This window comes from Chiloscyllium punctatum, chromosome 44, assembly GCF_047496795.1.
Source record: "Chiloscyllium punctatum isolate Juve2018m chromosome 44, sChiPun1.3, whole genome shotgun sequence".
NCBI lineage: Eukaryota > Metazoa > Chordata > Chondrichthyes > Orectolobiformes > Hemiscylliidae > Chiloscyllium > Chiloscyllium punctatum.
The window spans coordinates 12,567,046-12,581,326 of NC_092782.1; the positions used below are offsets into that span (position 1 = coordinate 12,567,046).

The 14,281-nt window shown below is 40.0% G+C and overlaps 1 protein-coding gene across 1 annotated transcript in view; it reads right to left on the bottom strand.

Moving 5' to 3' along the window:
• The window catches only part of LOC140466727 (glycogen [starch] synthase, liver-like), a 49,544-nt gene that overhangs the window by 8,455 nt on the left and 26,808 nt on the right, over window positions 1–14,281 (bottom strand). Inside the window, exons 8-12 of the mRNA XM_072562256.1 lie at window positions 11,142–11,248; window positions 10,522–10,581; window positions 9,587–9,665; window positions 8,563–8,676; window positions 429–555 (exon numbers count right to left, since the gene is read on the bottom strand). Coding sequence (XP_072418357.1) covers window positions 429–555; window positions 8,563–8,676; window positions 9,587–9,665; window positions 10,522–10,581; window positions 11,142–11,248 — 487 coding nt within the window. The remainder of the gene's footprint in view (window positions 1–428; window positions 556–8,562; window positions 8,677–9,586; window positions 9,666–10,521; window positions 10,582–11,141; window positions 11,249–14,281) is intronic.

Below are 14,281 nucleotides of genomic sequence, written 5' to 3' on the forward strand. Positions count from 1 at the left end.
TCAACACAAAATGAGATAATATGGTGTAAACAGGACCTCAAAACATTTGAAGGAGGTAATTGATCAGGTCACCTAGCACTGCAGTACAAGCAGGCAAGAAAGCGGAACTCACTTTCACCAATAGTCCCTTCTTGAAGTGACAAAGCACTATAGCTCTCCAGAACAACAGTGCATCCACCACACCACATATCCAACAACTGAATTGCTGGGCAATGAACCCAGAGGTCATGAAAAAAAAAATGCCAGTTTTGTTTTTCTTTTTCCTCAACATGAAGTCTACTTCTCCCCTAGTCAAGTAGCCATTTGAATCACTTTCTACCTATACTACTCATGCAAACACAGTCTTTTCCAGCCTTTGAAAAAGAAAACTCTAAAGTAGCTTACAAATATATTTAAAAAAAAAGGACACCAAGTGAAACGACACTTACCGGGAGTGTATCCCCAAGGTTCATAATAAGATGGGAAAACACCAAGATGACAACCTCGAACAAATTCTTCATAATCCATCGGCAAAAGTGGGCTCGTGGATGACAGAAACTCAGGATGGAAAACAATCTAGGAAATTGTAATGTAAAAAGATTTTAAAACACCACTGTGGTTCACGTGGTACTTTGGTTTAAAAAGGTACATTTTTACTACAGCTTTAGAGTCACTAGGATGCGAATACTGTAACTAGTTAACTCTTGACCTGACTCCAGAAGGAAGCAGTGAAAGACCTTCCGGTTTCTCATCACTTGGGCCTGACCACTCCAGTAGGGTCTGGAGTGAGGGGCCATAGACAAAGGAGCAATTACAGGAGATTTTGAACAGAAAGCAGTAGATATTTCTATATACAATGTAGAATTCATTTCAAGAATTGGCATTTTAAGCAAAAACTATATCAGACAAAGTGACATTGGTACATAGTCATACAGCACTGAAATAGATCCAACCAGTCTATGCCAAACGTAATCCCAAACTAAACTAGTCCCACCTGCCTGCTCCTGGCTCATATCCCTCCAAACCTTTCCTACTCCTGTACTTATCCAAACATCTTCTATATGCAGTAAACTGTACCCATATCCAACGTTTCCTCAACAAGTTCATCACACATGCAAACCACCCTATGGGAAAAACAAAATGCCCCTTATATCTTATTTAAAATCTCTCTCTCTCTCTCCTCTCAGCTTAAAATATGCCCTGTGGTCTTGAAATTTCCCATCCTAAGTAACAGACAATTACCATTAACAACCTATACCTGTCATTATATTATAAACTTATATAAGGTTGCCTCTGAACCTCCTAGGCTCCAGTGAAAAAGATCCCAACCTTCACTTATAACTTAAACCTTCTACATCCAGCAACAATCTCTTCCAAATCCTCTTCAGCTTAATAATACCCTTCCTTTTAACTGAGTGACCAGAACTGGACAGTATTTCAGAAGAAGCCTCAATGTCCTATACAACCTCAATAGGATTTCCCATGGTAACAAAGTAGATAAATGTGATTAAGACTTGTGGTCACTTTGATGGCCAGCAAGCCAGTTCTCAAGGTAGACAGGAATGTAGATATGAAGTTACAGTCCAACCAGCTATGGCCTTAACGAATGGTGGAGCAGGCTTGTGTGGTTGAATTAGGAGAAAGAGAGGACTGCAGACGCTGGAGATCAGAGTCGAGAGTGTGGTGCTGGAAAAACACAGCCAAGGCAGACAACATCCGAGGAGTAGGAGAATCGACATTTCAGGCAGAAGTCCTTCATCACTCCTAATGAAGGGCTTATGCCCGAAATCACGATTCTCCTGCTCCTTGGATGCTGCCTGACCTGCTGTGCTTGAACAGCAGGGTAAGAATGTGCGAGGGTAAGAATGTTCTAAAGACTTATAGCCTATGAACATTTTCTTGCCTAATTGGTTCGAAGTGAGTGGACACTGTTTAAAAGAGTTTCTTGTGATGAGAAAACATTCTCTCCACATTTCATCCTGTCCGGACTCACCAAGCAAGTCACCTCTTACTATTTTAAACTCTAGCAGGTATTAGCCTAGTCTGACCAACCTGTCCTCATGAGGCAATCCACTCATTGCAGGTATTCATTTGGTAAATCTTCTCAAAGTTTTCCAACCTATGCATGTCTGTCCTTAAATTAACGGAGATCAAACTGTGCACAATACTCCAGAGGTTGCTTCAAATATTTTAAATTGGTTTGTGTGTTGGTGTTATTGGCTCACCCAGTACTTATTGCTGTTTCCCAATTGCCCAAAAGGAATTTAACACAGTCAATCACTTTGTTGGGTCCATATTCATACGTAGGCCACACCAGGTAAAGATGACAGATTTCCTTCCTTAAAGTGCATTTGAGAGTCAGATGGGTTTTACAATCCACACAGTGTTGACATGGTCATCATTAAGCCAAATTGTTATGGAATCAAATTTCACCAACTGTTATGGTGGGTTTCAAACTCATATGCCCAGAACATTAACCCAGGGTTCTGGGTTACTACTACAGGGTGAAATTACTTCTTTGCCACCTCTGCTGTGGTCTCTATACAGGCTCCCTGTATAATGAAGCATATGCAATGAATAAGATTCTAACAGTTCGTGAGACTTTCCAATATCCCACTGTATGTTCAAGCAAGCAGTTCAGCTCAATAGAGTACGGTTCTGTAGTGTATTTGCTTCACTTTGAGAATTTGCAAGTGAGGTGTTTTGATACAAGGAGTAGAGATACTATTCTGGCTTGCTAGAACAGGAGTGGTCTGAGAAGGGGGATTGAGAGCCACTGAGAGGGGGTTGGGGGGGGGGGGGGGGGGGTGAAAGTGGGAGCTTACTTTGGTTAGTGAGATTGTAAAGCTTCTCTTTTCTCTAAACAAGGATCAAGACACTGTATTCTATTCTAAATTTGTACTTAACTAGTGAAATAACCAGAAATAACCAAAAAAGGAAGATTTAATACATTAGACTGACATATGGTGGAGCAGCTTGTATACCCAGACATCAGAATGGCAAGGCCATCTCTAGCCTGTGGACATCTCCATCCTGAATTGTGACAGGGAGGGATTTTTCAACATAATATAAATTACACCCCAGGGCAAAAAACACAAGCTGAGGAAATGGAATGCTTGCCTGCAGTTGGGCCACATTTAGAGAGATCAAGACTGTCCTGCAAACACTGGTCCTAGCCAACAAGTACAGTATACTCAGTATGTGTCAGGAGAAGGAGGAAGATTGCAGGAAGGGCAGCCACACAGACTATGGTACCAGGGAGAGAAGAGCAAAACCGAAATGGTTATTGATAGGGGAGTCTATAATTAGGAGGAAGACAGATAGCCTCTGTTGTAGCCAAGGATAAGAATCCTAAAGGGAGTGTTGCCTCTCCAGTGTCAGGGTAAGAGATTTCTTGTGACAGCAAAGTGGAATTTGGAAAGGAAGGAGGTAATGATAAGAAAACAAAAAAAAAAAGTGCTAAAAATTAAAGGCAAAAAAGATCATTAAATGAAGTGTTCAAGAAACAGAAAACAAATTAGCAAAGATATTTTATAGGCACATCAATGTAAGGCATGGCACTGGTGCTGAGAATAGGACCATTAAAGGGAGAAACAGGATGATAATCACAGAAAACAAAGGAAGAAATATTCAATAAATTATTTCACATAAAGTGTTCATAAGGAAGACAGGAGAGGTCAACATGACGTTGAATGATGAGATTAACAATTAGATAAATGTCTTAGCATTTTAAAAAAAAAGAGGATGTATTGAATAACTCAGCGGATAAAGCCCTAGGTTGATGATCACATCCATATATTTTAAAGTGATTGAGGGAAGAGATGGAGGCATTACTATTTGTATGTTTGCAATGAATTATTGTAAAGTGTAGAGATATAGCAGATATAAATTCTACATTTAAGAGGAGATAACAGATCATGCTGGGGAAAAATAATGGTACTTTATTAGGGAGAACAGTACAATATCTAGAAATGAAAAATAAAAGAATGACATCAAGGAGGGGAAAACTTGGTTGACGGTCCTTGACTAGAGAAGGTAACAGAGTATACATAATATTAACACAAAGGGGTTTTTTTCTGGATTTTCAAATAGCCTTCATAAGAACACAAAAAGTAAGCTCAGAGAACATGGAGTAAGAAGACAAGAGGAAAATACATTGTTCGCAAAAAAAGCTGCAGATGCTGAAAATCAGATAACAATTGCTGGAAAAACTCAGCAGGTCTGGCACTATCTTTGGAGAGAAAGCAGAATTAATATTTCGGGTCCAGCGAGCCTCCTTCAGAAAACCCTTCTGATGAAGGGCTTTTGCTGGAAACGTTGATTTTCCTGCTCCTCTGATATTGCCTGACCTGCTGTGCTTTTCCAGCACTACTCTAATCTTGACTAATCTCCATTATCTGCAGCACCCAATTTTGCCTTCTGAAGAAGGGTCACTGAACCCATAATGTTAACTTTGTTTTTCTCTCTCTCCACATAGATGGTGCTGGACCTGCTGAGTTTTTCCTGCAATTTTAAAATCCACTTCCAGTATCTGCAATTCTTTTTTTAAAAATCCTAAGAGGGTCATTGTTCTTCTCTTCATATATGCACTGATCCATATAAATGAATTTAAATTATGAACAGCCAGATTTTTCCTTTGTGTAAATTGCACAGTCACATGAAATTTAAACTTTACAGAAATATTACAGCTAATTTCATGAAGCACAGTGGACACTCAATATAAAGCTATAACTTTTTATTCCCGAATGCAACAATTTAATCAAAATGAAAAGACTACAAAATATTTAATTGCTCCTCTCCTGGAGAGCTATGGCTGGATGAGTGAGAAGCCATCTGTGCCCATTATAGTAATTCAGTTCACCTTCATTAAAATAATTACCGATCTATACAATATTATCATTCCACCTCATTAAAGATACCAATCAATTTAGTTTGATTTCAACTTCAGGTTTTCCAAACGTATCATTTCCCTCCACTAGGCACTTCACAGACTGAGTTTTATATCATTAGACATATTGATCCAAAAATTGATCCATATCAAAAACTAGAGGGCATAGGTTTTAAAGGGGGGGGGGGGGGGGGGGGGGGGATGTTAAAAATATACCTGAAGGACATTTCCCAGATATGTGTATATGGAGTGAGTTGCCAGAGGGAGTGGTAGGTACAATTACAACATTGAAAAAGACATTTGGAAAGGTTTAGAGTGATGTGGGCCTAATGCAAGCAAATGGGACTAGTTTAGGATATTTAGTCAGTATTTTTGTGCTGTATGACTCTGAGCTAGTCTCCTACTTCTGAAGTGTAGTTAAATGTTAATGCATGGTGAAATAGCCATGTGCGGGTAGCAAGATCACATCATCAGCAATGTGATAGTGACAGAAACAAAAACAAAGTGCTGGGAAAACTGGCAGTATCTGTCAGAACTGATGAATGGTCATTGGACTCAAAACATTAACTTCAGAGTGAACGTTCCAAGTCCAGTGACTCTTCATCAGTTGTGACAGCTGCTGCCAGATCTGCTGAGTTTTTTCAGCATTTTTGGTCTTTGTTTCAGATTTCCAGCATCCACAGCTTTGCCTTATTTTAGTTATTAACATGGTAATGATGTTGTGTGAGGAATAAATATTTGCCAAATGAGGGAATTTTTAAACAAAATTCAGATCACATACAATCCTATGTCCACTCAAGCGGGCAAGTAAATTACTTTAACATTTCATGTGAAAGACAAGACATCCTGACAGTGCAGTGATCTCTCAGCATTGCACTGGAGTGTTAGATTAAAGTTTTAAGATGGAATGGAATCCCTACAGTGTGGAAGCTGGCCATCAAGTCCACACCAACCCTCCAAAAAGCATCACACCCAGACCACTATCCTACCCTGTCCCTGTAACCTTGCATTTCCCATGGCTAATGCACCTAGCCTGCACATTCCTGGACACTTCCGGACATTTCAGCACGGCCAATCCACCTAACCTGCATATCTTTGGACTATAGGAGGAAACTGGAGCAGCCAGAGGAAACCCACGCAGACACAAGGAGAATGTCTGTGTGGAGTTTGCACATTCTCCCAAGGAAAGGATCAAACTGGGTCCCTGGTGCAGTAAGGCAGCAGTGCTACACACGCTACATTATTTTTGTGCTCAGATATCTGGACTGAATCCTGAACCACAATGTTCTACCAACTAGTGCACAGCTGACATACCAGGGACAGGGATAAAGTATAGACAGCATATAGAATAAATTATTAAAAGTTGCTTGATCTAGGAAGTGGAAAACAAAAAAACTCTATTGAATGAATAGAAAATGCAGCCAAGATAAAAGATGATTTTGAATATTCACCAATCAGAACTTCCCACCACTTAGATTAAAGAATGAAGGTGAGCTTCAACTGAGAACAGGCAACAGGTACTGATTAGGTGTAGGACACAATCTTAAAAACATTGCTAAAAAGTAGAGAATTAGGATTCCAGAAATAGAATTGGGGATGGGGTCAAAACTACAAAATTACACAGTGAAAAGAAGGTGCTAATTGACTATGCGGTCATTGGCAAAGAGATGCAGCAGGAATAGTTAACTGTCAATCTTCATTCTCAGACCATGCTGGTGAACTCTGACCAAGGTGTTGCCACCAGAATGCAGAGATCAGTAGTCTTCATGACTACCTTTCCTGCAATGAGAAATAAAAAAGGTACAGGCTATGTATAAGTTAGCTTTACTTACATAAAACAGTCCTGTGTATCAATATTGCACTCAAAATGTATCACCCTACAAAAGCTGACAGAATCTTAAGTGGTCTCTGGTGCAATTCTTACAGCACTGGACATTAATTATACTGATCAAATTTTAATGATACTTCTTCTGCAATTCTTCCAGATCATTTAATAAGTGAGGGCTAATAGTAGAACAAATCTAATGTCAGACTGTGCTAAAAATTACACCGGATATCAATAAGGTTACTAGCCAGGCACATGCATGTGAAAGAAGTTAAAGAACCCAGTTTTAATGTAGGTAAAAAGAACTCTCACATATATTGCATCTTTATCATTGAAAGGAAAAGTCATGATGATTGCCAATCTCTGCAGTAGACGTAGGGGGACACCCTTACCACAGTCTGCCTGTTTGGTCTGAAAACTGACCGACAGGTAACTGCTCCTGCTGCATCACCATATCATGGATGTTCTTCAATCAGCACCCACTTGCATTCTGAGAAATTTGGTTTCCTTTGCTCTAGTCTATTCCTCGCACCCTAGTCTCTGCAAAGGGTAAATAGCTTCAATTTCTCTTCTTTTAGGGATATTCAAGTCCTGCACAAAAAAGTAATTCCTTATGGAACAAAATCTGGTGATTCACAATTCCCATAGAATCATTGAGCCCCTAAAGTTTGGAAGCAGGTCATTCAACCCATCAAGTCCACATTGACCTTCTGAAGAGCATCCTAGTCAGACCCATCCCTTAACCTATCCCTGCATTCCCAATGGCCAATCCATCTAACCTGCATACCTTTGGACTCAGTGAAACTGGAGCACCCAGAGGAAACCCACACAGATACGGGGAGAACGTGCAAATTTCACACAGACAGACAGTCACCGGAGGCTGGAATCAAACCCAGGTCCCTGGCACTGAGAGACAGCAGTGCGAACCACTGAGCCACCATGCTGCCCCATTACCTGAGCAAGTCCCTGGTAGGCTGCCTCCTTATTTCATACCACTGAGGTCACCACATACTTAGACTGACAACCAAGGATTAACAGCAAACATGCCATGGACAAAATCCACGTTTAGAGGCCCCCCCCCCCTTCCCGACAAACAATTGGTGGAGAGTAGGGCGAGTGAAGACATCAATCTCCTCACTGTTCCACTTCAAAACAAAAGACTTAGGACAGCTCAAATCAAGATTTAAAACCATTAAGACATTTTCATAACATAACCAACCCATGTTCAAGAGCCACCCACTTGAGAGAGTTACCAGAAATACCTGGACTCCTTCACCTCTCAAGTCTAACATGAAGACAATAAGTCAGCAAGGACAGGTTACAAAATGGGTCCAGCAGCAACTTACATCCCCATAATTACATTTAAACAGAAATGGGCAAAAAACAAAATGTCAATGTAAATTGCTGACTCGCAAATTCTGACCATGTTTTTGTTCCACCTGATAACTCTACATCACTGACCATTGGAAAAGCATTCCAAAATTCGAGAGGGCATTTGATTACATGGGCATTTTTTTTTAAGTTCTATGCTTTGTGATGCACTTAAATCCGCAAATTATATGACAATGGAAGCTTTTACATAGATTTACCACTGTGGTGGGCAAGAGCTAAGTGACAGCTGTAGAAACCCAAGTGACCCATATTAGAGCATCATGTTAGTTACTGTCTTTTATTTGCAAAGTCTATGAATTTACATTAGCGATCGACCCCACCACATGAACCATAGCCTTAGCCATAGCCAATAGCAATGGATACGTTGTTTCAAATAAAGATAACAGGAAACAATACCACAAAAGCAAGGCACCTAATTGCCAAGGCTGGGTCTGTAGTCAATGCATTCTCACCTGTGAACAGAAGGTAAAGTGCATACCTTGACCCGGTCTGCCCGATTGTTGAACAGTCCAATTCGTCTGATCATGTTGAGGATGGGGTCATTACTGTCATCAATCATGTTGTGCGTGGTCACTGGAGGCAGTGTTTGGCGCTGAAGTCAGTTAAAACAAAGCTGTAGTCAGTGACTGGAGTAAACATATGCTAAACAATGGCTCAATACAACATATAGAAGGGTCTTATGGCACTTTGGTAGGGTCCCTACATATAGGCCAGAAGATCTGAGGTTCAAGTCTCATCAAGCATCACTACATGCCTAAAAAACAGTGATAAGATAATTTAAACGCAACTTTAGGACAATCACATCTCAAAAGATTGGCTTGTGTGATGGCACGAAGAAAATCAGAACGTAAGTTATAAGGCATTAATTCCAATTAGTATCAAACATTTTCTAAACAGCATTACTGCTGGTTTGTATTGAAAACAGATTCAGATATTTGAAGTAAATGTAAGAAGTGATGCAGAACAATCTATGCATTTCATTTCTCCCCTTTTGGAAAAAATTCTGTCAGATCAACTGTCTTCTATTTTACTTTAGAGACATCGATTAAAGAGGTGGACAGATAGGAACTTTCATAATTTAACCAAATGGCAGAACTGGTTTAAGGGGCTGAAAGGCCAAAATTCATCTTTATGCAAGACACTTCGCAGGTTGAATACCATTTTTGAGATTTACAGCTAATTAGCGTTTTCTATGTGAAAAGGAAGAAATGTTGTAGTTACAACTTTGAAATATTAAAAAGCAATAAATGCATGTCTAACTCAAAATTGCTAAATCTAAAATTATAGTCAAACACCACGCATATTGTACTTCCTATGCATAGAGAATTTTCCCACAATAGTCTCAAAACAAGTTTGAGAAAGACATTTCACTTGAAATCACTAAATTATAAAAACATTTATACAAGAGCTTTCACGAGCCAATAATGTTCCATTTGCTTGAGCTAATGAATTACTTTACAGCGACATACTGGGTGAAAAGATTATTGCATTCCAGAGTCTACCTGAGTTGCATAGATGGCTCTTTTCATTATGGTCAAGTCATCACGATCAAAGAACTTGTTCATATCCGGGGTCTCTCCTCTGTAAATATACAGAATAATTCACAAGTATATATTGAATCAAGACAAATGGAATAGATGGAAACATTTTTGGGTAGTTGATGCAATTTAGTAGCAAGTTACCCAATTCACCCAGATTTATCACACAGAAGGAGGCCAACTGACCCACTGGGTTCATGCATTGAGCTTAAATTGCTGGTTTTTCTTTGCAAAATAAGAAAGGACATTTGATCCGCCTTTTCTCCCATTCTCATTTCCATGGGTTTGGCCATGGACTTCCATTAGACTGGTCCACACATACAAGAAAATACTGCAGTGGTTTGCCACTATATTCTGTAGGACAGCTGACCAGAACACTCTTGCACTCTTACCATCTACCATGAGGAGTATTGGAAGGACTAGCAGGGTGAAAAAAAAAATCAATCTATCTCATGGCCACATTTACAAATGCACCTCCCATTGCCAACAAGTCCTGGCATGGGATTTAAACCAAGGCGTACTGATCTGGAGGTAGAGATACTACTGACCACAGTAAAAGGATCTCTGACACCTTTTTGTACTTCCTGCACTATTTTTGCAAATCCTTTTAAAGGAATTACTTAATCCTTATAAAAGGTGCAAAGCTTTATTGTGCAACATGCCCTGAAAAAGGTACATTGTCATCTATTAACATATTCAATCCCTATTTTTCCTACAGAGATTTGTGCATATTTGATCTTGGCAAAGAATGCAAATAAATGAGCTAGCATGTGTAGATGAAAGACTGTTCCATACAACTTTTTCCACCTTTACTCTAGTTGTTTGGAACGAGCCCTCTTATTGCAGGTGTATTGAAAAGTACAGAGCTCATTGACAATACATCCAGGCAGTTAACTTACTTTAACAATGCTTCATAAAGTCGCTTCCCAAATTTCTCCTTGACCAAGTGGGCAGTATCCCTGTAAGGAATAAAGAGTTTACAGTGATACTTAATAAAATGGAGAAGCTAACATTCTTTCATCTGGCTTTGCAAGGGAAATTCATCCCATAATAATATGGAGAAGTAATTATTGTTGGGGAGTAGGACTGAAAACAAGTACATTCCTCTATATTAGAATGTGAACAATATTCTAAAAGTCCAATAATTATTACCTCATGTGTAAAAGGCACATGGTACATTGGAAGGCTCACGTCTGAGGCACTGCCTCATTTAAGAGTTTAAGAGAGATGAATATAAATGCCCGAGGTTCAATGGTCAATAAAATTCACGATCAGAGCAAAGAAACATCATATTTGCAAGTATTGCTTCCTACAATTAATTATCTAGTTAAGCATCACACTAAATGGAAATAATCACCAAGGATCTGTGATGCACACTAGACAATCAAATGGGGATTGCACAAACTAGTTTGAAGACTGAACTCAATATAAATCACTTAGGGACTCCATACTAAAAGATTGTGCTTTAACTTTTCAAACAAAACAGTGTTCCATAATAACGTAGAAAAGACAGATTTACCAGAGCTGTTTTCTGACTGCCTGCCCCTTCAATGTTTCAACGTTAAAGTTGTGTGTTTTTGCTGGCATTATGAAGAACACCACTACTGTTACATCACATTTGTGAACCTAAGAGCGAGACAGAGACAGACAGAGAGAGCGAGACAGAGAGAGCGAGAGAGCGAGAGCGAGAGCGAGAGCGAGAGCGAGAGCGAGAGCGAGAGCGAGAGCGAGAGCGAGAGCGAGAGCGAGAGCGAGAGAGCGAGAGAGAGAGCGAGAGAGAGAGCGAGAGAGAGAGCGAGAGAGAGAGCGAGAGAGAGAGCGAGAGAGCGAGCGAGAGAGAGAGCGACAGAGAGAGCGACAGAGAGAGAGAGAGAGAGAGACAGAGACAGAGAGAGAGGGAAAGATGGAGAGAGAGACATGTAGTCAAATCAAAATGAACCCACTTCAATTTCTCCATAAGCTTTACAACAAAGTTTTCACAAGATTTGAGCTATGAATCAGCTTTGCATGTTTAAGAGAAATTAAATGAATTTAATACTTTGAGACGATCCCTTGCTGTTTAGTTCAGCAAAGGATATTTTTAATACTTGCTCTTACATGCAAAAGGCCAGTAACATTGCAGGAAACAACATGAAACCTTTGTTTGTCAAGGCAACTTTAAAAACAAAAATTCATTTGTAAATGCAATTTATTTGTAAAGTGGGGTTCACCATTTCAAATAGTCTCAAAAGCACTTATTCTCAACAGTTGGGGGGGGGGGGGTTGGGCGTTAAAAATCTCTCCTCAAAAATGGGCAAAAAAGTCATCGAGTCTCACTTCAGAGACAGAGCACAAAGTTCACGCTGGTGCAAAGTTTGCAACCTTTTGGATCGGGTCATTAAGCCAAGGTCCCAAGATCCCTTGACACAGTTTTAAAGTACAGCTCCAGTCCTGGTCAATATTGATCTCTTAAAAACATCACTAAACCAGACAGTGCTCATTATATGATGGATTTTTGCAAATTGCGGTCACATTTCCTAAAACTACAAAAGTGACTAAACAAGTCTGAAAAGTAAACTGGGATGTGTGATCATTTTCTTTATAGTCAATTAGCTACTTTAGAAATAGTCATTGGTTGCCAAAACTACTTACAAACCAAATCGGTCCACAGTTATTGAAAGAAGTGAGCCATCAACTCGGTTTCCTTGTTTTTGGATGACCGCTAGTCTGGGAGTCCTGATTATCCATCCCTATTTAACAACCGATCTCAAATATACCATCTCTGACAATGTAGCATTCCCTCAGCATTGACCTGAGGCATTCTCCTATCTGGGCCCTGAAGTGGAAGTTTGAATCATAGCCTTCTATCTAAAGACAAAAAACAAGATGGCTACTAAATGGATTAAAAATGTCCTGTTACCCTGACCAGAAACATGATATTTTATACCATAAAAAGGCATGCACACAAATATATACAGTGGCTGCAAGTGGTGGTCAGAGGTTAGGAATCCTGCAATAATTAACTCATCTCCTGATTTCCCCAAAGCCTACTCACTATTGACAAGGTATAAGTCAGGAGCATGATAGAATAGTCCACTTGTCTTGTACAGCTCCAACAAGACTCAAGTAACCTGACATTATCTAAGACAAAGCAGTCTGCTTGATCACAACTTATCCAGTTCCTTCACCAATGAGGCATCTACAAGGTGCACCATAGTAAGTCACCAAGGCTTCTTTAGTAGCACCGTCTAAACTTGCAAAAACTTGCAATCACTAGAAGGACAAGGGTCATTGAGGCACACAACACCAGCACGTATACGTTAACCCTCCAAGCCATACAATTCGCAAATGGGATGACCGCCATCTTTTCACTGTTGTGGGGTCAAAGATCTGAGCACTCCCCATCTTAACAGCACAACGATGGTCCCTACACCCTCAAGGGCTGTGACAGTTCAAGATGACAGGAAAAGACCAATTAATGCTGGCTTAGCCAGCAACGTCCACATCCCATGAACAACTTAATAAAAACAAGATGCAAATCATCATCTTTTCGGGTGAAATGGCATGACAAACATAATGCACAAAGATGTCAGGAGAACATTATATTTCACTCTAAGTGACACCATACCAAGGGTCAGAGGTGGTGGCTGGGTTTCTACAACAGCACAACTGACATAGCAAAGATAGGCAGCAGATACAAAGGAAGTACTATAGCTGCTAGGAATAGACAGAATTTTTCATCATCTCCACCCCCCACCGCCACAAACCAATCATTTCTTCTGGTTCACATTTTCTAACACTGCTGACTAATTACACAATTTTACAAATCCGATCATATTTTGATGAACAAATGCTATCTTAATTGTTCTTACAGTAACCTACAAGTAACTTGGAGATTCTCTACCAATCTTGCCCTCAGCTGTCTATCGGCCCAGTGTTCTGTTAACTCCCCCATCCCGAGACGCTCCTTATAATCAGTCCTTTCAAAACACAAAATAAGGGTAGGTTGGTTAGGCCTGCAAGCCCACTCAGGCATTCAAAGAGAGATATGGCTGATCATCCAACTCAGTACCCTGTTCTGGCTTTCTCCCTATACCCTTTGATTCCTTTAGCCCAACGTCTTTGAAAACATTCAATGCTTTGGCCTCAACTGTTTTACGTGGCAGAGACTTCCACAGGCTCACCACTATTTGGTGACTCTCAAATTTTGCCTGACAATCAAATCTGAGATGTACTTTGGGAAGTGTTGGAATGTCAAATGCAAGTTGTCTTCACACAGAAAATAAAATAAATGTAAGTATGAACCCTGAGACCTAAACTATCGTTCACAAAGTTGAACCTTTTATGAATGCATTTTTGCCCAATAACCCTGATTGTGTCTTATTCTCCCCTCATGGATTTCTTCTGTCCAATTACTAAAACAGGGCTCCAGGCAGAATGATAGTGTTGAATATCAGTGAGAAAAACCTCACCCCTGGGGAAGTTATGAGAAAGAATTCTGAATGATGGAACACGTGCGTACTTGAGACACACATCGAGGAGGGACAACCAGCATGGACTAGTTAAGGAAAGGTGATGTTTGACAAACTTAATTGAACTTTTTGAGTGTTGAGGAGGTCAATTCACTTGATGTGTCCTCAATGGAATTCGACAAGGTCTTTCATGGCAGACAGATCAAGA